Source organism: Symphodus melops (assembly GCF_947650265.1).
Source record: "Symphodus melops genome assembly, chromosome: 12".
Lineage (NCBI taxonomy): Eukaryota > Metazoa > Chordata > Actinopteri > Labriformes > Labridae > Symphodus > Symphodus melops.
The window spans coordinates 13998978-14026944 of NC_136702.1; the positions used below are offsets into that span (position 1 = coordinate 13998978).

General features: G+C 41.0%; 2 protein-coding genes and 1 long non-coding RNA gene across 4 annotated transcripts in view; 2 read left to right on the forward strand and 1 right to left on the reverse strand.

Moving 5' to 3' along the window:
- The window catches only part of LOC306832804 (polyprenol dehydrogenase-like), a 51178-nt gene extending 42153 nt beyond the window's left edge, over positions 1 to 9025 (forward strand). For both annotated transcript variants that reach the window (XM_079357787.1, XM_079357786.1), the window contains exon 7: positions 3858 to 9025. In XM_079357787.1, the coding sequence (XP_079213913.1) occupies positions 3858 to 4037 (180 nt within the window). In that variant the 3' untranslated portion in view covers positions 4038 to 9025. The remainder of the gene's footprint in view (positions 1 to 3857) is intronic.
- The window catches only part of LOC306832794 (E3 ubiquitin-protein ligase SH3RF3-like), a 294881-nt gene that overhangs the window by 76962 nt on the left and 189952 nt on the right, over positions 1 to 27967 (reverse strand). The gene's annotated exons all lie outside the window — the stretch shown is intronic.
- Positions 24425 to 27967, forward strand: part of LOC306832807 — a 159943-nt gene continuing 156400 nt past the window's right edge. Inside the window, exon 1 of the long non-coding RNA XR_013780264.1 lies at positions 24425 to 24459. This is a non-coding gene — a long non-coding RNA (uncharacterized lncRNA). The remainder of the gene's footprint in view (positions 24460 to 27967) is intronic.

Consider the following 27967-nt stretch of genomic DNA (forward strand, 5'->3'; position numbering starts at 1 on the left):
GGTTTTTTTTTTATATTCTGCATGAAACACATTTTTCACACAAAAGCTCATCCACCTGTCCAGTCACGTAACGCCACGTTGTGCGTAAGCTGTGGAGCCACTATAGGATGCATTTAGCAGTAAAGCGGCTGGCAGGCACGTGTCCTCAGTGTTACCCAGCACAGGGACGGACTGCTGCTGAGAGAGAGAGAATGCACTTACTGAAAGGCCGCCTCGTGTAAATGAAAGCCTGCGGCGATCATCCAACCCACATTATCTGTGACGGCAAGCGGCATCCTGTGCTTGTTTGCAGCCAGTTGACTCTACATGCAAAGCCACCTTTTTGGCTTTGTTCTCCTGTGAGTGCTACGCCGATGCAGGGTTCTTCAAAAAGTCACGAACAAACTAAAAAAGAAGCACATTTTCCAAAAAGTTCCAGCGTGAAAGGTTTTATTTCTTTCTGTTGACATTGCACCTCCTGCAATTTTTACTGTTTGACAAGTGCATGCGCTATAAGAACTTGATCTAGGTTCAGCGAGTAGAGCCACAGAGGAGAACCAGTGGGGTTCTGCTAATGTTTTTTTTTTCTAAACATCATTGTTTAGTAGAGGTTCAGAAGAATCGAAACACAAGAAGACGCCAGAATTGTGTGTTCTGAGCCAAAGAGAGGCTTCGTCCTGCCTGCTGTGTGTTTCTCCTCTCAACCCGCCACACCCGCAGCTCTTCTTCAGCTACATCACAGCAGACTTTCCTCACTCACAGGTCGCCTATACTCACATTTTGTCTCTTTCCCCCGTGGCCTCTCATTCACACACTCCAGGTACCTTTCGAGCACATCTCGTCGACAGACAACAATCAGAGGACTGGGGGCAACAACATCACCTGGTTGCAAAGCATTCTTTCAGATGGCTGCACAGATTAAGACCAAGACATGTCCAAAACAGAGCCCCAAAAAAAAAAAAAAAAAAAAATCAGGACATTTTAAAAGAAATGATGCGATGCAGACAGTAGAGCTAAAGTGTCTCTGTGGTTGAAGTTACTTTTCTGTACGACTGACAAACCTTTCTGGTTTTTCAAAGAGGGATTGACAGAGTTATGGAGCAGCATTTTTTTTTCCTCTTGAATCGTGTGACGTAACCTGGTCTGATCTTCTGGAAAGGAAACGCTGCTTGGCTGTTTAATGACGTTGAAGTTACCATGAGGAATTTGAAACAACAAACTCAAGGGAAGCATTGTTCGGGATTTTGTTACACAGGATGAAACGCACGAGCGCACGGTCCATCCACATTCGCTGAAAACTAAAGCGCTGCTAAAAATCAAGGCAGACTGTTCGCTGCGTATTATATTTTTAAACATGTCTTGCATTGCTTAGAGCGCAGGCCGCAGGCTGCAGTTAAGGTCCCTGGGATTTAATGGAAGAAGACAAGTGTGCGTGTATGAACTCAAATCTGCAATTGTCACAGGCATTTGCCTCCAAGCACAACCTGTGGGATGCTTCTGCCCCAAATACATTAAAGCATTAATAGCACAAAGGCATGCATGTAATCATCATCCCCCACAACCACAACACACACACACACACACACACACACACACACACACACACACACTGGAATGACAATACCTTTGCACTGTAAGGGATTTATCCACATAAATCACAAAACAAACCAACTGAAGCAACAGGGCTATCAACTATAACGACTTAACACAAAGTTATTGTATTTATATTACATTTAAATCCCTCTACAGTCAGCACATTTATATGTTTCATGTATATAGTAAAGGGTCCTTTTTCTTTAATATTCATAAATCAACGCATCAGATTAACAGTCATATTGTTTCAGACATTGGGCAAAGCAATGAAGGAAGAAATATTTAAATCTACAAGAAAAAGTTTCAGAAGTAAAACAAATTGTTTTTTTTGTCTGGATTGTCCTTTTTACAAACAAACAATCTGTGCTGCTTTTCTGGGTCGCTGGAGCCAATCCCAGCTGTCATTGGGCGAGAGGCGGCGTGCAGCCCGGACTGTTCGCTAGTCGATCTCCAGATGTCAGGGCTGACAGAGTACCAGCCACACTCAACATTCACAGCTACTGCTAACATAGAGTCACCAATTAAGCAAACGAGAATGTCTTTGGACTGTGGGAAACTGGATATTTACAGCCCCTTCAGGACCTCAGACAGAAAAGCACTTGAGCCACACGTCTTTGCTTTCATAACAAGAGGTGCAGTACAACACAGGAAGATGCAAATAAAGGGGGAAAAAACAACAGATGGAAAAAGAGTGGACATTGCGTGAACAGATCCTGAACCTTTTTCGACCCAAGGAAGCCTAAAATGTACATGTAGACATGTACTGGAGCAAAAATAAGATAATACTTTGGAAAGGAGAAACTCATGGTCTGCTGTAATAATTTTTTCTCTCTTATTACAAAAGGCTTTGTCTCTGTGCTGAAAACCTCTCCATGTGTGAACAGACCTTTAAACTCCAGACAGCAACATGTATAATGAAGTACAAGATGTGTTTTCCTGTGTCATTACTAGCATGAAAATGTTACCCCTACAAGCATAATAATAATTCATTCAGAAGAATTAAAATTCATGGTTTGAAAATACAAAGTACAACACAAACACCCACACCAACACACACACACACACACACACACACACACACAGTATTCGAGTGTTGATGCTCGCAGGTTGTGATCCCCTCCTTGCTCTGAAACCTGCTCCGTCGCAGCTGACACAGATCATTTTGAAACTTTCATTTCATCATTGTTGAACACTCACGCACGCTTACTAAGGCAGATAAACACACACACACACACACACACACTGCTTTTTGCTGACGCTAAACTACAGTGACATCGGCCCTCCTCTGGCTTTCACAACTGCACACAGACGAACACAAAGCAGTACACACACACACACACACACACACACACACACACACAAGAAATGTTGTGCGTCAACTGTGATAACTTGTTGTTGAACTTGTCATTACGCAGTTACTTCAATTGTCTTTGATGATGTAAGGATGTATGATGTTAGGCTCTTTCAGGTGTAGCAGATGTAGATGCACTATACACACACACACACACACACACACACAAACATAATTCCATCTAATGTCAGAGATCATCAGGTGTTACTTGAATAAAACAGTAAACAGTGTAAGTAACGACGACCTGACACAAACCCAAGATTAGCATTAGCACAGGTTAGCTCAATACAGTCTCTGAGCAGTGAGCTACTGTGTGTGGCAACAATAAACAATCATATCAGATTCATCACCCTACCAATTTGACTGAGTGTTAATTTAGGAGTGACACCTAAAGGATACATGTAGTCCATCAGCACAGAGACACATGGTAGATACTAATCATATAACATCTTTGTATTTGAATAATTTGTATATTAATTCGCCGCTCCATGGTTCTTGGCCACAAAAGTGGCTCTGTGCCAAGAAAACATTGTGTACTGGGGCCCTCTGTGGCTAAAAGCTTCATTCCAAACTGTCAATCAAATGCTGCCGCGTTGGCTCTTGAACTGTTCCAGCACTGAAAGTGACACTATGTCCCTGCTCATGACTTTTTTTGGCTTTTTGACATGAACGAAATCTAAACTTCTTGGTTGCCCAACATCATCATTGATAGCATACTGCGCTCCATCTTTTAAAAACAAAACAAAAAAAACAACAACATAGATTTGCTGTAATTTCTGTTCATTTTATATTAAAAAAAAAAAGGGGGGGGGGGGGACTTCAAGGAAAAAGGCTGTGAACCACACTGCGTTAGGGCCGCTGCTTAGACATTTTTGCATCAAACCTTTTAAGTACAGTATTTGTTCATTTGCGTGTGTGTTTGTGTTTTCCTCAGACGCCTGCCGAGGGCGCTGCAACTGTGCTGTACGCCGCTTTGTCACCAGACCTGGAGGGGGAGTATGGCGGAGGCTTCTGGGCCAACGGGCAAAGGGAGATGACAACACCAACAACCTTTGACCCAAAACTACAGCTGAGCCTTTGGGAAACCAGCCTGCAGTCGCTGGGCCTGCAGTAAGATGGGACTAAAGGACAAATACATGGACTGATCCTCAAAAAAAAAAATCCTACATGAAATAAGACTCCTGACCCAGGGGTCTTCCAGACACCTTATATTTTCCCCTTATTTTTTTCCTCAGAATTTTCCCCACATCCATACCTCACATCGAGTTGTTTGTAACAATTTATCCGATGTATTGCGGACAGCGATTGGGAGTGAGGACCTCCATTTAGTTCCAAACCCGCCAAAGAAGGGCTTCAGGGGATGGAAGATGTTTTTTTTATTTTCACAATGAGCAAACATATATATGCACAGTTAAAGACTAGGGCTGTCAGCATTAGCTACTTAATGACCCTCAGTTAAGGTCTGAAGGTATTCTGTCTCTTTAGGCCCACCGTGGATAAGCCTCTGCAGTGTCTCCCTGTAGTCACAGGGATGTAAAAGAACAACACTGTTGCATCTTTGAACAGCTCATTTCAGAGTAAAACGCTCTCAGACAGCTCAGTAGACGAGTCTCAAGCGATATCGACCTTATGACATCACACTTTTCCCTTAATAGTGTTCCTCTTTGCTGGTTTTATCTCGTTTTTTGAGCAGTAATGAGTTCGTTTTTTTTTCCCTTGGTCAAGTTAATGTTGCAACCTTTAATCTACCAGAAGTTCTTCTTTATTTCAAAATAAAAGCAAGGCTGAAATTATACAGCAAGTTCTCTCTTCAAAAATTCAAAATGGAAGAGTAACATTTTTTTTTTTTTTTTTTTAATGTGAACTAATGGAATTTCAAACATGCAATTGAAACTGCAATTAAAAACTAGTTTGAAACCATGAGTCCAAACATGCTACGGTTATATCGATATTGCAGTAGTTTCCGGGCAGATTCTGACATTTAGTTTGACAGCAGTTATCATCCATCTGTAATCGGTTTATTTCCTGATCGTAGCCAACTTAAGATGTCTGTCCAGACGAACTCCTTGCACAGTGTCCTGTTTAAACACCTGCCTCACTCTGCCTTAAAGTCCTTAGTTTGACCTCTCTCTTCCTGAGCGATTTTCCATCCCAGATTAAAAATGGAGATAAACATAAACAGGCTTTTTTTTGGGCACAAAAATAATTGATAAACTAAAAAGTCATTAATACACCACAACAGTGGTTAGATTTTTTTTTTAAACCTTAGCTTGCCTCACGTTGGTGGGGGGGACTGTGATGTCATCTGGCCGATCACAATGATTTCACAGATTGTCTCACCATGACGCTGGTTTGACTGAGAGCACTTTCATTTGAACTGGTTTCCAGTGAATTGTCATGTTTAAAACTCGTAGTGTTCTTAGAAGGGGTTTGTCTGTTAAGGAGAATATCACTTTTCCCAATGTGTCGCCTAGAGAAAAGCTCCTCTTTCCCCCTCTCCTTTGATCACAAATATTTAACAGAAGACCTTCCTTCAGAGTGATCAGCGATTTGGGGGGAAAAAAACACTGAAAAAAAGAGAGATTCTTTGTAAAAGTCGGGCTCAATTTGGTGTAATTTCAGTATAGATTGGTGAGCGAGGAAGCCTTTTGTGTTGTTCTGGGGACATTTTATTCTCGCTGCATTCATTTTCAGAAGCCAGGATTTCCAGGTGTTTGTCGGCTTTTGTCTGCTCAGACACAGAAGGGAACGGATGGGGAACCAACCACCACTTCACTCTGTCCCTGTTTTCCTTTGTGATCTGTGTTAATCGGTTTTCACTGTGTCTGTGATACGTGTGTTGTGTGTTTTATGCACAGGAGTTACATATTTACTCGTGCGACAGACCCCATTCAAGTTGATGGAGAGCACAACAATGGCAAGTCCTGCAGGAACAGTGACAGGAGAGGAAATGCACCCTTTATTTTGGTTCATTACAATTCCTATGATTGGTTCCTCATTGCTTCGTCAACACTTCCTCAATTGGCACAGCTCCCAGTGCATTGTGGGAAAGAGATTTCCCAGTGCTAAGAATTTTACTCCATCTGTTAAGTCCACACACACACACACACACACACACACACACACACACACACACACACACACACACACACACACACACACACACACACACACACACACACACACACACACACACACACACACACACACACACACACACACACACACACACACACACACACACACACTGAAAAATACAGAAAGCAGTAGATCCAGGCACAGGCTTATCTAAACAAGCACACAACAAACAAACACTTCTGGTGGTCGTGCAGGATAGTATCCTCGTGCACACACACTCACACTCTGCGCCATAATACCATCTCCACTGTGATAAACCATTTTAGCTGTGAAAGATGAAAGTTCTATCTCAAATGAACAAGTTTCGGCTAAATATTCCTCCCCACATGCCGTGCCGTAGCTGTGTGAATACTGCCACTGAGCATCCACCTTTCGTTATCTGCTGTATGTTAAGCAATAGTACCACTGTGGTAGCTATCCAGCCGGTGACATAGATAAATGCATTCACAATACAGAAGGAGCCCTGACTCTGCCGGTGTCAGACTACAGGTGGAAAGTAACATTTTAAAGGGGACGCTGCTCATGTGCATTGTTTGAAATGGTTACATTTCTCTGTTTGTTCAAGCAGTATACATTTGTTTCCCAGTTCAAAGTCTGGATCCTCTGCCAACAGAAGGTCTGGACTCCTCCCCCCCTCTTCATGAGACAAAAAGGTCTACCCTAACAAATAAAACCTAGTGGGGTGTGTTCAGGCTATTTTATATGTCAAAGTCATTCTAGGATGTTGTCGTTGAAGAGCTAAAAAAAACATTTGCACTACATGCTGTGAAGTTTCACGTCAACACAAGGTGTACACGAGGCGAACGTCACACCGGGTTGAAGGTTATTGAGTCCACTTTACTTCCATTTGTAAGTGTTGCCTTGTGGTTTACTTGTCCATGCTGCAAACCTTTAAGCTTCATGCCTTCCTTCCATTATTTACAACCGGTGTTCATCAGTCAGTGCTTGATCACCTTTACACAAGTACCTGGTCAATAAGACCAGACTATGTGAATTAATGACAGTCAAGCAGTGCATAATGGATTGTTGAATCTTGAGGGGGCAGATGTGTCCTGTAGATTTGGGGTGGGGGAAAAAAGGGCAGCTTTTCTTGGCCTGATGTTCCATCTCTGTACAAATGCTTTATCATTATCATACAGGGGTGGTTGGTGATACATAGAGAACATTTGAATACAGATTCACATCGCCTGGAAAGCTCAAGAGGTCATGTTGATTGTTACACATATTGTATGTATAACTTAATAACCTTGGCTTAACTCGTCTTGTATTACTTTTTTCAGGTGCTTTTATTTTCATTTATGTTCAGGGGCAAGTTTCAAGACGTATCGACAAATCTGGGTCACAATTCGTGGATCACAAAAACTAAAAAAAAAACTAAAAAAAAAAAATTGACACCAGCCAACTTGCCTCTTTAAAACAAGAGTAACTCACTACAATGAGCCAATCAGGGATCGCTGCGTCAGGGAATATCGTCAGTTATTTCAATTTAATTCAGTGTTGTCCTGAACATAACTCTCCAGGCACAGGAGTACATTTTGCTAAAATTTCAGATACAATACAGGCAAACAGTTATTTGAAGTTTGATGTTTTCTCTCTGCTGTAGCACTTCAGTCTTGGGATGGAATATTCCATTTGTAAATTCTTTTTAAACTTGGTCTTTGACCCAGTGTGCTCAAACTGCTTGGAAACGGTTTTTCGCCCCAATGCTTTCTCGTTCAACTCTGCAGTTCCCCTGAGGATACTTTAAGGTACCGTCTAAATAACAGAACAACAAACAACCATACCTAGTCTCATTTAAATTCAAATTCATCCACTACCCGTCACCAAAATGAAAACACCAGCTTGGTTGTTCACAGCGCCTTTTTAAGAAAAAAAAAAAAGTACAACGGTCCTGTGAGGGCTACATCCTTTCCAAGAGCTAACGTGTTTCTTACAGTCCAGCTGCTACAGAAAATGTAAAAAAAAAAGAAAAAAAAAACCCTGAGAGAAATGAGCAGAGAACGTCACCGACTGTCTTTCCCATCTGAGCACAAGATTTTCCAAAGACGCAGCGTGGAGGAGAGTGAGGGTCTGTCCTGGTGTTCTTGTTGCGTCAGTGTGCAGAGGAGGGCTGCTAAATTATCAATGATTACCTTGTTATATATTTAGCTTACTCCTCAAGCGTTCTACACAGACAGGACAACACAGTGAACTTTCTGAACTTGAACTGCAAATATAGAAAAAGAGCAACAACAAAAAAAGAAAAAACAGCTCAAGTAACTGTCTGTGAAATTGTCTGTATGTGATTTACTCGTATATGATCATTTTAAAGCGTTGTCATCACTGGACACGGACCAGTGGAGCTGTATTTAGACTGACAATGTTCTTATAGCCATTTTTCTGTCCGACCTGGGATGACATTTATATTAAATGTTTCGGTCCCAAGTTCTGCGAATCCTAAATGTGTATATGTATAGGAAGAAGGATAATATAAAAATGTATACAAGGGGAAAGTCAGATGAACTGAGTCCTTACTCAGGTTTAGTGCAACTTCACTGTATACTGCAGATTACATCCGGTGTAAACACTCAGTCCAGCTGGGCCCCTTAAGAACTTGTGAAATGGGCAAAATGTTTATTTTTGTCATGATTTTGTTGTTGTTGAGATACACATCTTATTGCTTTTGATGTGCCTAAGAAGAAAATCTCCCTCATAGATGTGTAACTGTGAATTCTCATGAAGAACTGAGCTTGTAGAAACTGTGATTATGTCTTGTCTTGTGCATTGCTGTAAGTTTTTTCTCTCTTTGGAGTGATCGGAGTGGAATGTGTGTGAGTGTGTGTGTGTGTGTGTGGGTGTGTATGTGTCTGTCTAAATAGGGAAGTTCATGTCCATGTTTTTTTGTCAATGGTTGTGACATTCCAGCAGCAGCCACCACCTTTTCTATTATCCAAAGCCTCTCAATAAACATATCATTGTGCCATTCTTGCTCTCTGCCCTTTATGATGTGAGCAAGTGAGAAACTGTTGGACTGATGACACGCAGCATGAGACAGCAAGCCTAAAGCTCAGTCTGAACTTTGGAAATAATCTCTGATCCATAAATGAAACTTTCAAACACACATTTAATATCAGGTCACTGGGTTTAACGATTTCCCATCATAAACATTACATTTAGTTCAGTAGTTACCAAACGTTTCTCCTCCGATATCTTTCCATACCAACTGGCCCAAAGGCTTAAATGAATAACATGGCAGTAAGTTTAGGAACAGGCAGTCAGCACAGCACCAGCTAGCATACGCTAAAGAACAAACACACTCTGCAACTCAAGCTACAAGCTCCTATATTTATTGGCCTTGCTTTTGTTTCCCACTAAAACTACTCAAATCTGACACGAGTGTCCGAGTCCATGTGCTTAATATTTGGGTGTTTAAATAGTCATGTAGGTCAGAAGAGTATGCAAAGCTTGATCCAAAGGCAACCGGACTTGATTGAAGATCTTAACCGTCTGTTAATGACCCACATAGGGCCTATAGCTCCTTTCACCAGTTAGTGTAAAACTGAAGAACATACTTTTAACACACGTGGAAGATTATCTGCAGATTGAGGAGCTAACATGCATAAGCTTTTGCTTTGTGTCCCCGTCACACTGTCATGTTCTACTTGAAGATTGGCAATGAAGATTGCAGGCACATCTTCTGAATTGTATTCCTTGGTGTTGAACTATTTCTTTCACACTGTTACTTCTCACAAACTGTCAGTACTGGGCTCCTCTGCTTGCCCCCAAACCAGGATCTTCAAATGAATCGTTGTAGCCAGAAATAAACTGCCTCCCAACAGAGGGCCTGCATGTGTGCACTTGTTCCCTGCTGGATGAAAGGAAGGGGAACTGGTTTACTGTAATGGTCTGCAGAGCACGTCCACTGTATGAATCTGAGGTCTTACATTCTGAAAACACGGCCCTTAAACATTCTAAAAGCAGAGTGTAAAAAAACAAAACAAGAACAACCTGTTACAGAAACATTAAAATGAAAACCTCATCAGCACTTGAAAATAACCAACTGCTTTGATTTATATCCACAACAAGTGGAAAAGCAGTTAAGACTCAAGAATATGAATGCTTTTTATCTGCTCTTGCATCCACTAAAAATTACTTTGGATTCCCTCAAAACGAAACACGAATCAGATCTCTGCTTTTTTTATTTTTTTTTGCAAAAAATCTGATGATAGTGTCTTTCATTGGAATCAAAGATGTGCTTCTAGTCATCTGCTTTCAAATTAGAAATGCTATTGCGACTCTTGATTAAACAGCAGAGTCAATGTGACCCGCAAAACCAGGAGACACGGCAGAGAAGCAAAACAGAGGGAAAGAGGAGAACAACTCATCAAGGTGCTTTTGAATGGCATGTTAGCAGTTATATCATGCGTACGTCTGCTTGTTAAAATAAGTCTCTGACACCATGAGAATGAAGAGCTGTCTCTTCAGCGCTTTGTAATATGAGGACACATACAAGACAGCGAGTCTTCATCTGGCTGGCGCATGAGCTCACTCAGGCAGGAAACAGAAAGACGGGGAGAGAAAGAGCTACCTGAAATGACAGAGCACACATCCTTATTTATGTCATTGTAATTGATGCTCATATACTGGGGACAGATTATGTTCTGTAACAATGAGTTAATCCACAAAGCTTTCTAAACACACTTAATAGGTCCTTATTCAGCCATTAAGTGGCAGCTCTCCCTCTGTAAATGTCGTATGGGAGATTAAATGAAGTCACTGCATGCACATTCATAAACCAGGAAGTTGCTAATAGGCATTCATTTATGTAATTACTGTCAAATGACTGAGAGGACATTATTATTCATAACAATATTCAAGAGGGACCTGGCTGTATAAAGCTAATCATCTGTTTTAGCTGCACTGACATAGTCACATTGTCCACTCTGTTCTACTTTACAGATCCACCTACTTTCAAACAATATGCTACCATAATGTCCAAAAAGGACAGGCCCTACATACCAAATGTAAACATCTCAAAAGAAATTGTTGGATCAAAGTTCAAAGACAAGTTTCCTGTCTCTCTTCAAGTAGTCTAAGAATAAAGGCAAAAAGTCGAAGGGAATCTAAAATGATTGATTGTTGATTGTAACATTTTCAATTTCTTTCATGTTTTGCAATTTGTGACTAAAATGTGTCTTTCAAATCTTTCAATGTTAATGTGTAACTCCTCAGCAACCACTGAACCAGCTGCTGAGAGAAAGAAGAGGCATAACGTATTTGCTGATTTCCCGAAGGAAATTTCAAACATTTAAAAGTTGTAAGTCTCGGTTGCAGACTCATCTTCAAAATGTTCACAGCTTGTGCACAAAATGTATTTAGTGTAAAAAAAAAAAATCAGAGGTCAGTTTGATAAGCAGATGTGTGTTACAGATGTTGAGAAAGAGAGAGGAAAAATGGCAATTATTTTTGCAAAGTCTTTACAAAGGGAAACTAAAAGTAAAATTATCTGTTTAAAATACAGTTTGAGGACACTCTTGAGGTCACGGTTTGTTGGTTTTTGTAGTGTGGGAGAATTTTTTAACCTGATATGAAATGTTTAGCAGCAGACGCCTACATAAAAAATGTGGACTTTGTATTCTCATAAGATAGCTAGAGAAAAGTATTACAAAATAAATGAGGATCTATTTCCCTGCACTGACAGAGAGATCTGTCTGTCTGCAGGCCCACCTATTAGCAGTCTCTAAATGGGAGATTAGGACAACCATTAATCTTCCAGGCAGCAGTGGTTTATGGGTAAGGCCTGACAGCCCAGGGCTAAGTGATACATGGACCTTGTCAAGACTCCTGATGGTTGGACGAAGACACACGCAGAAACACAGGCATCACCTTAACAAAAAAGGGGAAGAAGTTTGAACATGACAGAACAGACGTTACTGCAGACATGAGCCCTTTGCATTTCTGCAAATGTGCCGTCATTAAGCTCAGCCGTCCTTCCACCTTTGTGCATTCATATTGTCCCCGTCTGTGAGTTCACATTGCATTTTGACGTTGCAGAAGCACTCACAGTCAGACATTAACAAACACACAGTGCTCGCCCCTGTAATGCCTATGTTACTACATCTGAAGATGTTACAGATCGGGGATCCCTTCATCCCACTCAAGATAAAATACCTACTCCAACAGCAGTTGCAAACCATCAAAATTTCAAAGCCATAGCTCTTGAAATGCCCTCACTGGATCGTGGCTCTGTTGCTTTATCGAAGGTGTAAGTCCACATGTCCCCCATAGTGTCCCATATCCACACAAGCTGGGTTGACTGGGTCAAAATATATATGCCATTGCCCGTCATAAGACCTGCCACTTAGCAGAGTTGAAAGACAAACTTTTGTAGCTCATGTTTGGGCCACATGAAAATCTGAAGTTTGGAACAACAACTCAACCTAAGGAAACACATATCAATCACTGAACGATGAGTTTGTCAGTCTTTTTCAGTCTTAAGAGGACATGAACTTCACCTTATATTTTCTCAGAACAAAGGTAAGTAATTTCTCCGATGATCCTTCCACAGTTTTGTCACACCACTGCAGTGTTGCTACCGAAAGGAACTTTTTTCATAGGTTATAGTACAATGCATCAGATAAAATAAAGGCTAGGTCTCACTTTCTGATGTGATGTAACTTCAAGGATTTCCTACACTAATGGCAAGTTAACTAAAGCTCAGTTAACTGGTCTGGTCCCAACTTTAGCAGAGGTCTTATTGCTCACAAGCTTCAAGCCATATTCAGGACTTTGATCAGGTTCGGGTCAAAGAAACTGGAAAATACTTTCTCTTTCTTTTCTCTGGAGAGCTGTGGGTGACCCTGGGTCAGGATAAGCAGGGTAGATGATTATTGTCCACACTGTTGTTTTGTTCCTCAAGCTCTGCTTGCTGTGTACTGAGGATGACTGCTGGGCCAGTGTCATTTAATTCTAGAGCTCAGTTAATTGAACATGTTTTATTTTTGTAATTAAACCTTGAATTTTCTGTTTTTTTTGTAGGGAATTTCTGCCCTCTGTTTTCAGCCTGTGCGCCATGTAAATTTCATAACCAACTCCCTAGAGACTGAGCTACTGCCTCCAGTGTGAATACAATCAACACAGTAACCAGAAAAAAAAAGCTGGTTGACTCATCACACTCCAGTGGTAATGGCATAAGCAGTAGCAGCAATGATAATACACAGCAGCAACAACTCACAAATGCCTTTTTGTACTCCCCCCCCCCTTATTTATCAAAATAAAATTAAAATGTATTTGATAGGAAGTTAATAATGAAATATTTGCAACATTTTTGTCAACAGCCACAGAGGCATTTGGCTTAAAATAGTCAATTAACAGGTACCGTAACACCAGCAGAGCGTTGAAAGCCCCTCTCGCTCATGTGTTGATTCATAGGTTTATTAACTTCTCTATGTTTGTGAGTGGTGTCCATCATTTGACAAATAAACTTGTATCGATAGAACATTTGACCCCATTACAGCTGCAAGTCAGCCCATGATTTCTTTTCATGGTAGCTAGCCAGCTAACCAGCTAACATAACCAGCGTCTTGCATGTGTGCCACAACGCAAAGTGCGACTAGTAAGCATCGCTTCATCCATTAATATTACAGACTACGGGTAACTCAGAGAACTTGCTGTGTTTAGTTTGGTCATTGTTACGTACATTGGGTGGCTATAACCTACACCAGGACTTTTTATGCAGGCAGGTATGTTGCATGCAAGGAGTATCATATAGGTTTTTGTCTGACATCGTGTTCACTGCAGATAGCGTTGTAGCAACCTATTAGGTTATGATAACTAAATGTGTGACTGATCATGTTCAACATGATGCATATAAAAGAAAATAAACAACGCATGTACCGTAAATTCCGGACTATAAGCCGCTACTTTTTTCTCACACTTCGAGCACTGCGGCTTCTACTCCGGTGCGGCTAATGCATGGATTTTTCTTGGGGGACAATGAGCTTCTGCCGCAAAAACATTTGACTTCGTCACGTCGGATCTTAATATCAGTCATTTTGCGCTTCATGCACGCACCCTCATCATGGAAAACACACAGAGAAATACATATGATGCAGCTTTCAAGTTAAAGGCGATCGACCTGGCTGTCAAAGAAGCTAACAGAGCTACTGCACGTTAAGATGACACTGACAGCGACAACAGAGACTGAGGAAGTGAGTAATGAAGTCATTCTGAGGCAGTGAATGGATGGACTTTTTCTTGTGAAATATATTACGGTCATCTTTTTCATCAGCCGTGTTACAGACACCGTCGGCTAGGCTTCGTATTGTAACGGTTCATGTTGTAAAGTCAGTAGTTGATAATGTGTTCATAATTCCGATTATGTGGAGAGTCAGTGAATGCACCAGCGAGAACGTGTTGAGTGGCTGTATGAGAGAACGCTGGGGGAGAGAGTTGGATTGTTACGGCAAGTTATGTGTTGCTCTCTGCTGTAAACGGCGTGGTCACGGCCGACAGTGATCGGGTTATTAAGTTATTATTTGTTATTATTCGTCGTCTTTTAACGTCCGTACGGACGCTACAGTATTTGCGGATGTTACCGGTAGCCTACGTCTGTGTAAATAGCTCTTGTTATAGCGTGGACACCTGCGGCTTATAATCAAGTGCGGCTTATATACACTCAACAAAAATATAAACGCAACACTTTTGTTTTTGCTCCCATTTGTCATGAGATGGACTCAAAGATCTAAAATTCATTCCAGATACACAATATTACCATTTCTCTCAAACATTGTTCATAAATCTGTCTAAATGTGTGATAGTGAGCACTTTTGCTTTGCTGAGACAATCCATCCCACCTCACAGGTGTGCCACATCAAGATGCTCATCAGACACCATGATTAGTGCATAGGTGTACCTTAGACTGTCCACAATAAAAGGCCACCCTGAAATGTGCAGTTTTTGCTTTATTGAGGGTCTGGGGACTCAGAACCAGTCAGTATCTGGTGTGACCACCATTTGCCTCATGCAGTGCAACACATCTTCTTCGCATAGAGTTTATCAGATTGTCAATTGTGGCCTGTGGAATGTTGGTCCACTCCTCTTCAATGGCTGTGCGAAGTTGCTGGATATTAGTGGGAACTGGTACGCGCTGTCGTATACGCCGGTCAAGCACATCCCAAACATGCTCAATGGGTGACATGTCCGGTGAGTATGCTGGCCATGCAAGAACTGGGACATTTTCAGCTTCCAAGAATTGTGTACAGATCCTTGCAACATGGGGCCGTGCATTATCTTGCTGAAACATGAGGTGATGTTCATGGATGTATGGCACAACAATGGGCCTCAGGATCTCATCACGGTATCTCTGTGCATTCAAAATGCCATCAATAAAATGCACCTGTGTTCTTCGTCCATAACAGATGCCTGCCCATACCATAACCCCACCACCATGGGCCACTCGATCCACAACATTGACATCAGCAAAGCGCTCACCCACACGACGCCACACACGCTGTCTGCCATCTGCCCTGAACAATGTAAACCGAGATTCATCCGTGAAGAGAACACCTCTCCAACGTGCCAGACGCCATCGAATGTGAGCATTTGCCCACTCAAGTCTGTTACGGCGACGATCTGGAGTCAGGTTAAGACCCCGATGAGGACGACGAGCATGCAGTTGAGCTTCCCTGAGACGGTTTCTGACAGTTTGTGCAGAAATTCTTTGGTTATGCAAACCAATTGTTTCAGCAGCTGTCTGAGTAGCTGGTCTCAGACGATCTTGGAGGTGAACCTGCTGGATGTGGAGGTCCTGGGCTGGTGTGGTTACACGTGGTCTGCGGTTGTGAGGCCGGTTGGATGTACTGCCATATTCTCTGAAACGCCTTTGGAGACGGCTTATGGTGGAGAAATGAACATTCAATGCCCGAGCAACAGATCTGGTTGACATTCCTGCTGTCAGCATGCCAATTGCACGCTCCCTCAATGCTTGCGCCATCTGTGGCATTTTGCTGTGAGACAAAACTGCACATTTCAGAGTGGCCTTTTATTGTGGACAGTCTAAGGTACACCTGTGCACTAATCATGGTGTCTGATGAGCATCTTGATGTGGCACACCTGTGAGGTGGGATGGATTGTCTCAGCAAAGCAAAAGTGCTCACTATCACACATTTAGACAGATTTATGAACAATGTTTGAGAGAAATGGTAATATTGTGTATCTGGAATGAATTTTAGATCTTTGAGTCCATCTCATGACAAATGGGAGCAAAAACAAAAGTGTTGCGTTTATATTTTTGTTGAGTATATGTACAAATACATTTATTTACTTATTTTTAGCCGGTGCGGCTTATATCCAGGTGCGCTCAATGGTACGGAATTTACGGTAATAGCAGTCATATATATGTATCATTGAGCTGACTGTAGAGAGACATCCGGATGAAGGAGTGGTGTTACCTGCAATAAGCCGCCTCTCTGTGCAATAACTGAAGTCACAACTTAAAGGTCAAGATCTCTTCAGACCAGTAAACAGATTTCACATTGTGTCCAAAACCAAAAAAACTGTGCTTCTCACATCACTGGACAAAAAAATTGCCCTGCATCGTTTATAATTGGATTCTTGTCCCACTGTTGGAAATGCATCTCATTTAATCTGTCTGTAATTATAGACTATTTGATGTCTGTAATTGTGTTGCCAGATTGATTTGTTTGGTTGAAGTGAGGCCGCCAGAGACACAAACGGAAATCTAACTGTATGTGGCATGTATTGTGACTTTATGCACTACAAAGTGGACTTTATAGTGATGGAACTGAGATCAATGTATGTTGATATCTATTTGCAATTAGAATGTTGGACGCGGGTCGTTCCCGATGTGTTTGTTTGTCACCTTGTTTGCCTCTCTGGGGGTTTGTTCTTTGGTGGGCCCACTGCCCAACAGAACTGTAGTATTGCTTGGTGTGTGGATTGTGTAATCTGAAACTTGTGCATGTGTGGTGCTAGGGACTAGTTGTTAGTTTGTGCATCTTATGAAGAGAGCCTACAGTCTTATGTAAAAGAAGCGCAGAATGGTAAAACCACAGTGAGCTAACATCTGCTAACATCTTAAAAGCATTTATTTTCTGCTTTAGAATCACAAACAGTCTCTTTAATAAGTCAAGTCTCTATCTACTGAACTTAGGGGACTTATAGGAATTGAACTGATATGGAAAAGGTTGCTTCCTAATTATTTAGGAATTTTTATCAGATGAGCTTTTCCAACATGAAGTGGACTGCAGCTGGCAGGTATTTCCAAAACTGTTATTCACCTCTTCACTGGTCATGCCCTGGCGGCATTCGGGGTAAACCAGCCCATCTGTCACTTGCCTGATTTGCCAGACAGTCTGAGACTGACTGTGTTGAAACATAATTACAGCAATCCTTTTCTACACCAGCTCACATGATGTTCTAGGGGGGAAAAACTCACTTTATCTCAATAGCTTCAGCATGAATAGTACTACCGTAAATTCCGTACTATTGAGCGCACCTGGATATAAGCCGCACCGGCTAAAAATAAGTAAATAAATGTATTTGTACATATATAAGCCGCACTTGATTATAAGCCGCAGGTGTCCACGCTATAACAAGAGCTATTTACACAGACGTAGGCTACCGGTAACATCCGCAAATACTGTAGCGTCCGTACGGACGTTAAAGGACGACGAATAATAACAAATAATAACTTAATAACCCGATCACTGTCGGCCGTGACCACGCCGTTTACAGCAGAGAGCAACACATAACTTGCCGTAACAATCCAACTCTCTCCCCCAGCGTTCTCTCATACAGCCACTCAACACGTTCTCGCTGGTGCATTCACTGACTCTCCACATAATCGGAATTATGAACACATTATCAACTACTGACTTTACAACATGAACCGTTACAATACGAAGCCTAGCCGACGGTGTCTGTAACACGGCTGATGAAAAAGATGACCGTAATATATTTCACAAGAAAAAGTCCATCCATTCACTGCCTCAGAATGACTTCATCACTCACTTCCTCAGTCTCTGTTGTCGCTGTCAGTGTCATCTTAACGTGCAGCAGCTCTGTTAGCTTCTTTGACAGCCAGCTCGATCGCCTTTAACTTGAAAGCTGCATCATATGTATTTCTCTGTGTGTTTTCCATGATGAGGGTGCGTGCATGAAGCGCAAAATGACTGATATTAAGATCCGACGTGACGAAGTCAAATGTTTTTGCGGCAGAAGCTCATTGTCCCCCAAGAAAAATCCATGCATTAGCCGCACCGGAGTAGAAGCCGCAGTGCTCGAAGTGTGAGAAAAAAGTAGCGGCTTATAGTCCGGAATTTACGGTAGTTTTATCTCTCAGTGGCTTGTTATTCCATTTTGTTTTAAGAATAATGACAAAGAGTTCAAAGTGTCTTGGTGCCCAATGCAGGTCTCTTTTCTCTTCGCCACCTGACGCAGTTGCCATTCTACAGTGCATTCAGAAAGTATTCAACCCCTTTTTCTACATTTTGTAATGTTAAAGCCTCATTCCAAAATTGAGCAAATTCTTATTTTTTCTCAATCCACTTGCAATACCCCATAATGACAAAGTGAAAAAAAGTTTAGGATTTTTTTTGCCATTTCATTAAAAATAAAACACGAAAATATCACATGTACATAAGTATTTCTACCCTTTATTTAGTACTTTGTTGAGGCACCTACATCAGAACATAGAATCTTGTTGGAGGGACATTTACGCCTTTTGGCAAACTCCAAGGGGGCTGTCGTGCGCCTTTTACTGAAGAGAGGCTTTCGTCTGGCCATTCTTCTATAAAGGCCTGATTGGTGAAGCGCTGCACTGATGGTTGTCCTTCTGGAAGGTTCTCCCATTTGCTCAGAGTAATGCTGAAACTCTGTCAGAGTGACCATTGGATTTTTGGTCACCGCCCTGACCAAGGCTCTTCTTCCCCAATTGCTTAGTTTGGACGGGCAGCCAGCTCTGGGAAGAGTCCTGGTGGTTTTGAACTTTTTCCATTTCCGAGTGACGGAGGCTACTGTGCTCTTCTGGACCTTCAGTGCTGCTCCAATTTTTTTGAATCCTTCGCCAGATTTGTGCCTTGATATAACTCTGTGTCAAAGGTCTACAGACAGTTCCTTGGACCTCATTGCTTGGTTTCTGCTCTGACAATCACTGTCAGCTGTGGGGCCTTAAATAGAAAGGCGTGTCCCTTTCCAAATCAAGTTAAATCAGTAGAATTTACCACAGGTGTGCTCCAGTCAAGTTGTAGAAACATCTTAACAACCAGTGGTTGCATCTGAGCTCAGTATTGAGTGTCATAGCAATGGGTGTGAATACTTATGTACATGTGACGTTTCAGTTTTATATTTTTTATAAAATGGTAAGAAATCTTTAAAAACTTTTATCACGTTTTCTTTATAGGGTATTGTGAGTGTATTAAAAAGAAAAAAAATCTGAATTTGATCAATTCTGTAGCCTTATTTCAAAATAATATATATATATAGCCACAGTATGCAGTGTGGACTTTTCATAAGGGGCTTTCAGTAGACATATTTAGGGTCCACCTCAGTAGACAAGTTAGACAAGTTAGCATGGATGCTAACTTTTTGGTTTTAAGCAGTGTTGTTTGAATGCATGCTTTCAGGAAATTTGTTGTATAATAACACCTAAAATGCTTTGCGAAATTAAATATGTCACTTCATGTAAGCCTCCAAACAAAACAAGCAAAAAAATGAATGAGGATGTGCCTTTAATGTTAAGTTGTTAAATTGTTTGCATGCCAGGTTTAGTTTAGTATTATTTGATGATCCATTGTGCACATCACATTTGATTTGGAGCATCAATATCATGAGGTGGGTTAAAGATACCACTTCCACACTTCCATCAGACCAAGTAGAAACTCAAATCAACCAACTGAGCGTGCCTACTGAGCAGTAGGTCCTACATGTATACAGCACAGATAGAAGATCTGCTATCTACTGTCAGATTGTGTAGGCACTGAAACACTGAACCTTAGACCACCTAAAAGTTGGTTTAAAGTCTAAAGTGTGGTGCAGTGTGTTCCTACAATCCGAATGGTGCGTATAATAGAGGGGCTTGACTTCATAACAGACTGGACGTGCTACACACAGTGATGCAAAACAGTGCTCCCTTTGCCCTCCATTAGATATTCAAATAGAGTTTTTAATGTTTCCGTCCAAGTTCTACTCCACTTTCAATTAGCGTTTGTTTTTGTTGTGCATTTTTTTAAACTCTGAAAAACAGAGGATCCTAATGCAGTCAAGCAAATATATTTCTGAAACAAACAGGAGAGAAAGGCAAAGGAAAGAGAAACCATAAACTGCTTGGTATGAACTGACACAGAACGCAAGAAACACAGAGATTAAATAGACACCAGGGTAATCAAACACAGGTGAGACTAATGACACAGGTGAAGACAATGAGGGCATTCACACTGGAGGGAAACAGAGGCCCAAAGAAAGACTATAGACATGATACATTTGGGTGGACTCAACTAAGGATTATCAACACAAATATACACAGAAAACAGAGAAAGACAAGTGTACACTGGACAAAAAGTAAAAGAGGTAATCACAACAACAAAGAATTAACAAACACCAATAACATCACTCGGTCACCATATATCCACCTGCTCTCTCACACCCAACAACACTGCCATCCTTATCAATACCTTGTTCCCCTCCCGTAAATACTATTGCACCTCTCTCCTCTCCGGTCGACTTCTCAAGCTACTCCATAAACTTCAACTGGTTCAGAACTCAGCTGCCCAGGTCATCACCCGAACCCCTTTCCACAGACCACATCAATCCTGTCCAACAACTCCACAGGCTCCTTGTCAAATACTGCATGGATTTTAAAAATCTCCTCACCTTCAAGGCTCTCCATAATCTCGCAACTCAATACCTTTACAAATCACCTTCACACCTCCGTTCTGCCTCCTCTGTGCACCTCACAACACAACTTCCCGCCTTTCATCAAAGGGGTATTGCGACTGCAGCAGTACAGCTCTCCGTCTGTGTAGCTCTCTCCCACAGTCCATCCGTGACATTAACTCTCTTCCCAACCTTCAAAACTCACCTTTTGAGATTAGCCCATTCTGTATGGCCACACATTCCTCATTGTTGCTGTTTTGTTTTTATGTAGTTGATTGATTTCCTGTTTTATTGTTTTTACACTCCTGGAAGGTGACCTTGAGTGTCATGAAAGGCGTCCATTAATAAAATGTATCATTATTATTATTATTATTATTAAGAGTGAATCATTACATTTTCTGTTTTATTTTAACATGTTCATCCAGGAGTTGCTTGTTTCTCTAGTGTGTATTTTTAATTTAATCTACCATAGTTAATCCTTAATGTTGGATGTATTGGCTGTCTGTCAGTATGGGTCCTACAACCACTCCGTTTTGGCCCTTTAAAATCGACATCTCGACCCAGAAAACATTTTGAAACACCCTCACTCTTTAGGAAACCACAGTTAACAAACCACATTACCCCAATCACAGCGCCGCAAATGTGTTCATTAGGTGAAAACAATGTGCCACACGTGTTCACCAAACTGTCACATTTCCATTCATTAATTCAGACACTATATTGATTTGACCAGCGATGCATCACTGCGGTTGACGATGCAAGAGTCTGTATCCTTGCCTTCCATTTCCCCTTCTCCAGAAATGCCAGTAAAATGAAAATGAATGTAAAATGATGGGTAATGAAAGTATCGTATTCTGCCACATGGAATTTACAGCATCAAAGTTCAGAGGTGAAGGTGACATATTGGTGGCATATTGCTGAATATTTGTATTTGCGCTTGTTTGAGTGCATCCCTTAAAATGCCTCAAAACACACACACTTATAGATGCACACTCACAGAGATGTACTGAAGGAGAGGAAGGGATTTACTGTCTAAAAATGGCCAAAGAGGAGGAGGGGAGGAGAGGAAGGCAGGGTAGTGAGAAGATCTGTGAAAATTTAGCGAGAGGAAAGGGATATATTTCTCTCTGAGCTGACATAGAAAGGAATAAGAGGAGAAGAGGACTAGTCATGAGGGAGACAGCGAGGAGGAAAAATAAAGAAAATTCGAAAGAGAAAAAGAAAAGAAAAAATGGTTTAAATGTAAGAGGAGGACAATAAGGGAAAGCTGCAAAAACAGAAAATAAGCTGTCATTTTCTAAGTGAGATTTCTATATTTGTAGGACTGCAATGATGAACTGATAACACAGATCATTTATTCAAGCCATGATAAAAGGAAATGTCCATTTTTCTTGTTGCATCATAGGCTCAGAAAGAGGCTAGTACACACACACATGCACACAAGGTCTGGCCCATTTGAAAAGCGGATGGTACATCAATCTCCAGGGCACAATGCTTCACTCCACCCACTCATCTCTGCTGAGAGGATTGAGGGAAGACGAAATATGGGGGAAACACAGAGGTGGAAGGGCAGAGAGCATGCAGAGAGAAAAAACCGCAGGGAAGGAAGAATGAGGAGAAAAGGAAAGGAAAGAGAAGTGGCGAGGAAGAAGGGGGAGAGGGTGACACAGCAGGGAGAAGAGGAAGAAGAGCGTATGTTTGCATCAAAGCTGCAGTGGAGGAGAACTGCCTGACAGTCATCACACGCATGCTGAATGACAATCTCCTCTCCTCTCTCAGGTGGCTGACTTATCCCTCCCTCCAACTCTTCTTCTTTTTTTTTTTTTTTTTTTAGGAGAAAACACTTTGTCTTTCTCGCCCTACGACACCCTTGAAACTCACGATGCTCTGGGTTTAAGCTGCAGCGTGATTTCACACCTGAGAAATCCATTTTCTCTAAGACAATATGAGCTCCTGAAGCGTGTATGCTCAGTCAATACGACACAATCATGGTCAATAAACTATTACAGTTAAATCAATTGTCATTGTAAAACATGAATTGAACACAGTCGAGGTTCACCTGGTGTTATGTGCCATGTGCAACCACAATGATAAAGAAGAAAAAAAAAGCAAAGAACGGTTGACAGGTTAAATCTTGTTAATGGTGACAGCTGTGTCACTAACAGCAGGTTGATGCAATTTCCTCATTGGCATTCGTGGGTTAATGGGCATTAACATCAGGAATAATTCTCATGGCATTGACACAAATGTCATTAAAGTAAGACTGTGACGTTTGGAAAAATGTGTTTGACAACAGGCACAGTGTGATGGAAAAATCGATAGAAATCAAATCTCTATGAAGTAGAACATCTGTTTAGCCTGGACTAACACTATTGATAGCATAATAGGTCATATGCTGTTTCCTCTTGTGGAAATCTTGTGGTTAATATGTGCAAAATCATCTTTATGAAGACCATACCTGTAAACAGACTAAGAGGTGTAGTAGGTTTATGAGTGGCTCCCTCAAGTAAACAGCGAAAAAAAAAAAAAACAAAGAAAAACAAAAAAGGAACCAAAGAAGCTTTAGCAGTGTGGTTGGAAGACATTTAAGAGATTTTCAAAAAGCTAAAGACTACTGTTGATTCCTGTAATTCCATGTGCATCATATCTGGAAGTTTGGAATCAGAAATGTGGTATTTACATGTCACTATATGATTGTCTCAGTTAGACAGATGAATAATCTGTTTGAACTATTTTTCTATTTTATCGTGGGCTACATGAAAAACAGATGGGCACCATTCATACTATAAGAGCAGGGGTCATGCATCTGAAAGAGGGAAGGTACACACATTTACTGTGAGCTACTGGGCCCGTATTCACGAAGAGTTGCTCCTAGAGACAAAATCTTTTGAATCAGGTCATTTTCTAAGAATTTCCCTCAAAGTTAAGAATAGATTCTTGTAAAGATGAAAGTTACTCACAAAGTGTCCAAGCCCTTAAAAGAGCTCCTAAGGTGTAACTGTTAGGGAGTAGTGAGGACGACTTCTAACAGGTGTTTCTCAACCTGAGGAGAAAATACGGAAATTTCTTCAAACACTACATGAGGAGTATTTTTGACTCATCGTTGGGTGGAACATACACAAATGATTTGTGCAGACTTTTCAATCCATCACTGACTTTTTTTCAGTGCGGAGTGAGACGTACATGTTGAGTTTGTCTTCATGTGGTCAGCTCCACAGGTGCGTCCAATCACTAATTAAGCCTCTTTACCTGTTGCAGTAACGATCAGCAGGTGAAGAAGCTGAAGATGTGGGTGTGTGATTTCAAACATCTTTTAAGCTAAATACTTTTAAAGTATATCCTGCAAATGATCACGCAGATTCTAACTTCAATGTGTTTATAATTACACAATGTCTGACGAGAATTCTGTTTGACTTTTTTTCTCAGTTTAATTCAGATTAACCATTCTGTCTCTTCCTTGCTCAGAGTTGCTCTCAGAATGTTTCTAAATCACTGAGTGTGTTTACATGGACTTGAGTATCTCAGTTATGATTGGGGTTTTAATTATCCCGTTTTTGTATTTGTGCATGTAACCTGGTGAACTCTGATAGAAAACGGGGTACTGTAGCATGTATACGCCTTAGCCCAGTTTCTGACAGCTGCCAACAACTGTGAATGCGTGGATTCAGCCAAGTAACTGACAAGCAAAACCAAAACAAACATGATGACGACGACGAGAACTTCTTACTTCTGGAGCGACGAAGAAACCGACATGTTCAGTATCAGCTGTCGCTCTCTTCTCCCGTGGCTGGAAATAAGCATTTAATAATGCTAACCCCACAGTATTAGCGATCTCATTTTTTTTCTTCTCAAATTTTAAAATTGGGCCTCCATCGATTGGACTTGGTTGTCCAACACATCCCACAGATGCTCAATAGGATATTGAGATCTGTGGGTTGCGCAGGGCAAGTTAAGTTGTCTTGTTCCTACCTTCTTCCATTGCTTCGTCGACCAGTTCTGTAACTGATGTTCCCTTTATTGGAGCCTTTGAGGCACTGTTTTCTTACAGAACCAGAGTTTACTTTTCATTAAAGTTTATTGCACCACATAGGTCAGACTCCAATCTACATGTGCACTTAACTTGTTCATAATGTCATGGCTGATCAGTGCATTTTCTTTATGCTTTCTCACCCATACTACCAGCACCAATGTTCTCTAGGTCATTAAAGCTCCAGCTTTGACTCTCTTTCCCATTTCTTGTTTCATAAATTGAAATCCTCTGCACCAGACTTGAACCATCACCATCAAGTGAAAAAAGAAAAGAAAAAGTTAAGCAGCACACAGTCAGTCAATTTCCCTAAGTCAGCTTATTCTAATTAGCTTTATTTAGGGAGCCCAAGGTCCATCCATTCTTCACCACCAGGCAAGGTCTAAACTAACTTTTTGATCTATCTGCCAATGGCAGGTAAGCCAAAATAATTTACAGGCCGTAGCAGTCTTCACTGGCCTCTTAGACTTAGTTGTTGCTGTAGCTGGCCAGCCCCCTTTCCCTGGTATGTGGATGGTGAAGCTAACCACGGCTGTCTACCAGCAAGACGAAATGTGCCATCAGTTAAAAGTTTGTTTTGTACTGATTGGGCCAGTGCCAATGCCACCTAACCTCAATTATTTTATTCGCAACTGGATCTAAACACACAATTGGTGATTGGTGGATGCTTATTTTGGTGACATTTCCTAGTTTGAAATGACACCCAGCCTCGAAAGACTGCAGAGCTCCTCACACGTTTCATTCAAACCCTCTGTGTTGGATACTGAACTGAAGCAAATCAGTTAATTCTGCCTTTCCAAGCTCTCTATTGTCTTCAAATTAAACTTATACCCAAAACCAGATTTTTTTAAATCCATGAGTCACAGTGGCCTGTAGGCAAAAAAGTAAATTTCTCAACACTTAGCCCCACCCTCATTTTGATCCCTTGATTTTTGACAGCACTAGCTAACTGGACCTTTCCCCGAATAGCACTTATCCTTGCCTAATTTGATTCTCTCCAAAACAATCCTTTTCTCTGTAGACCATTCTCATGACACCCCACCTCTACATACTTGCATATTTAAAATATAACACTTTCACTCCTTTCTACCTTAGTTAAACCACAGGCCCTTATCAGAATCTCAGAGGAGCTGCAGATGAACATTTTCAGGAGTAGACAGGCTCAAATTAAGCGGAGACCAACTCTATGTGACTCTCCAACAGTGACTAATAATTATAGCTCACAGATTCAAACAAAGTTTTCCATTGCAATGAACTTAAGAATAATACTCAGAATGTTGACCAGCTGACAGCTCATATGCCTGAACTGTTTTCAGTCAGCTGAAGTCACTGCAGCCATGTTTATTTGAGTCTTGTCACCATCAATTAAGAGACAGGAATTGATGTTTGAAATCCTCTGACCTCCAAGTTTTATGTGATTTAAAGTCAGCTAATTAAAGAACCTGCCACACTAAATCCATTAAAGGAATTCGGAAAATTTGACAGATACATTTTTTGTGTGTATTTGCTGCCTTCAAGTTATTTTCCAAAACAAAAACATCTCCCCTCTACAAATTATTGCCTTGGACAGTTTGCCGAGATTTCTACCTGACAGAAAAACAAAATTAAAATGTCACAGTTTATTGATCTGTGTGTCCTGGTGGTCACCAAGAAGGTCTCTGCGAATGTAGCAGAAAATAACTTGCTTTGTTTGACGGTAAACCTGCAAAAATGTCACGTCTCAGGAGAAAAAAAATATTACTTCCTGAGACTTTTCACACCCATTAGGTGTCACTTTGCGTGGCTGTGGATCAGTGGTAGATTTGGTCCTCTCTCAACCGAAATAACGGAAGTTCATTCCCCAGATTTTGCATCAACAAGTGTCCTTGGGTAAGACCCGAATCCCTAAATTGCTCCTTCTGCTACACCGGTGGCATGTGAATATTTATGAATGGGGTAAGTTAATACTGTTACATTTTACACCTTTACCTTGTTATGGCATCGAATGCCATGATAACTTATGAGGAAATGTTTTTTGGGGGGGGGGGGTTTTGGAGAAATAATTGCTGTTAAGTTGTCCATCTTTTTATACAGTCAGTGGTCCAAGCATTCTTATCACCTTCAACCTCAGGATGAATGATCAACACTTTGATGACCTAACTTTTCATCAATACCATCATCATGTTTTTCTGCTACTTTTACCATACTACTCACATTATCATTAACCTTAGTTTTACTTTGTGTTCCTGCTCAGGAACGCATGCTCATTATTGGACTACATGATATCATATTATAGCTAAACAACCTTTTTATTCTAGGACTTCAGAGTTTCAAGCTTATTGTCCAAAGTTTATATATATATATATATATATATATATATATATATATATATATAAAAGTCTGAATTCAACACTGATATATCTGTACATTTGGAAAGGCTGTTGCTAACCTGCAGGTCGAATGCTCTTTTTCTTTTGAAAGGCATCTTTGACCGAATATGACAGTACTTCACAACCCACTGTAACACCCTCATGACCTTCTTCAATTTAGAAAATAATAAATATTCATCAGCTATTGACCTCCTTAAACCATTATGCAGCCAATTCACTCTATCCAGCCTCCTACCATCATTTTTCTCCTCTTCTCAGTTTTTAGCTCCCAACTGTTGCTGATATTTCTGGTATCATCTAAATCACCAAGCGTCTCTGCCCGTCTGCCACACCCAACACTAACTAGGGTCACTCTTTTTTCTTTTTGACCCATACGCTTCTTGTTGTTGTTTTTTTTTTTTTTTTTTTTTAGCTGTGTGCACTTTAAGGTGAAGCCAAGTAATCTCGTTGTACAATTTGTATAATGACAACATAGGCATTCTATTCTATCTATTAAAACAACGTGGTTTTAAACAATGTCTGAAGGTAGAGGTTGTTTTTTTGCTGCCCAGAATTAGCCACTTTTGAAGAAGGGCTGAAAGGTTTGGACCATGTGTCAAGGCTTTCATGGTGCTCTACTGAGAGATACTTTAATCC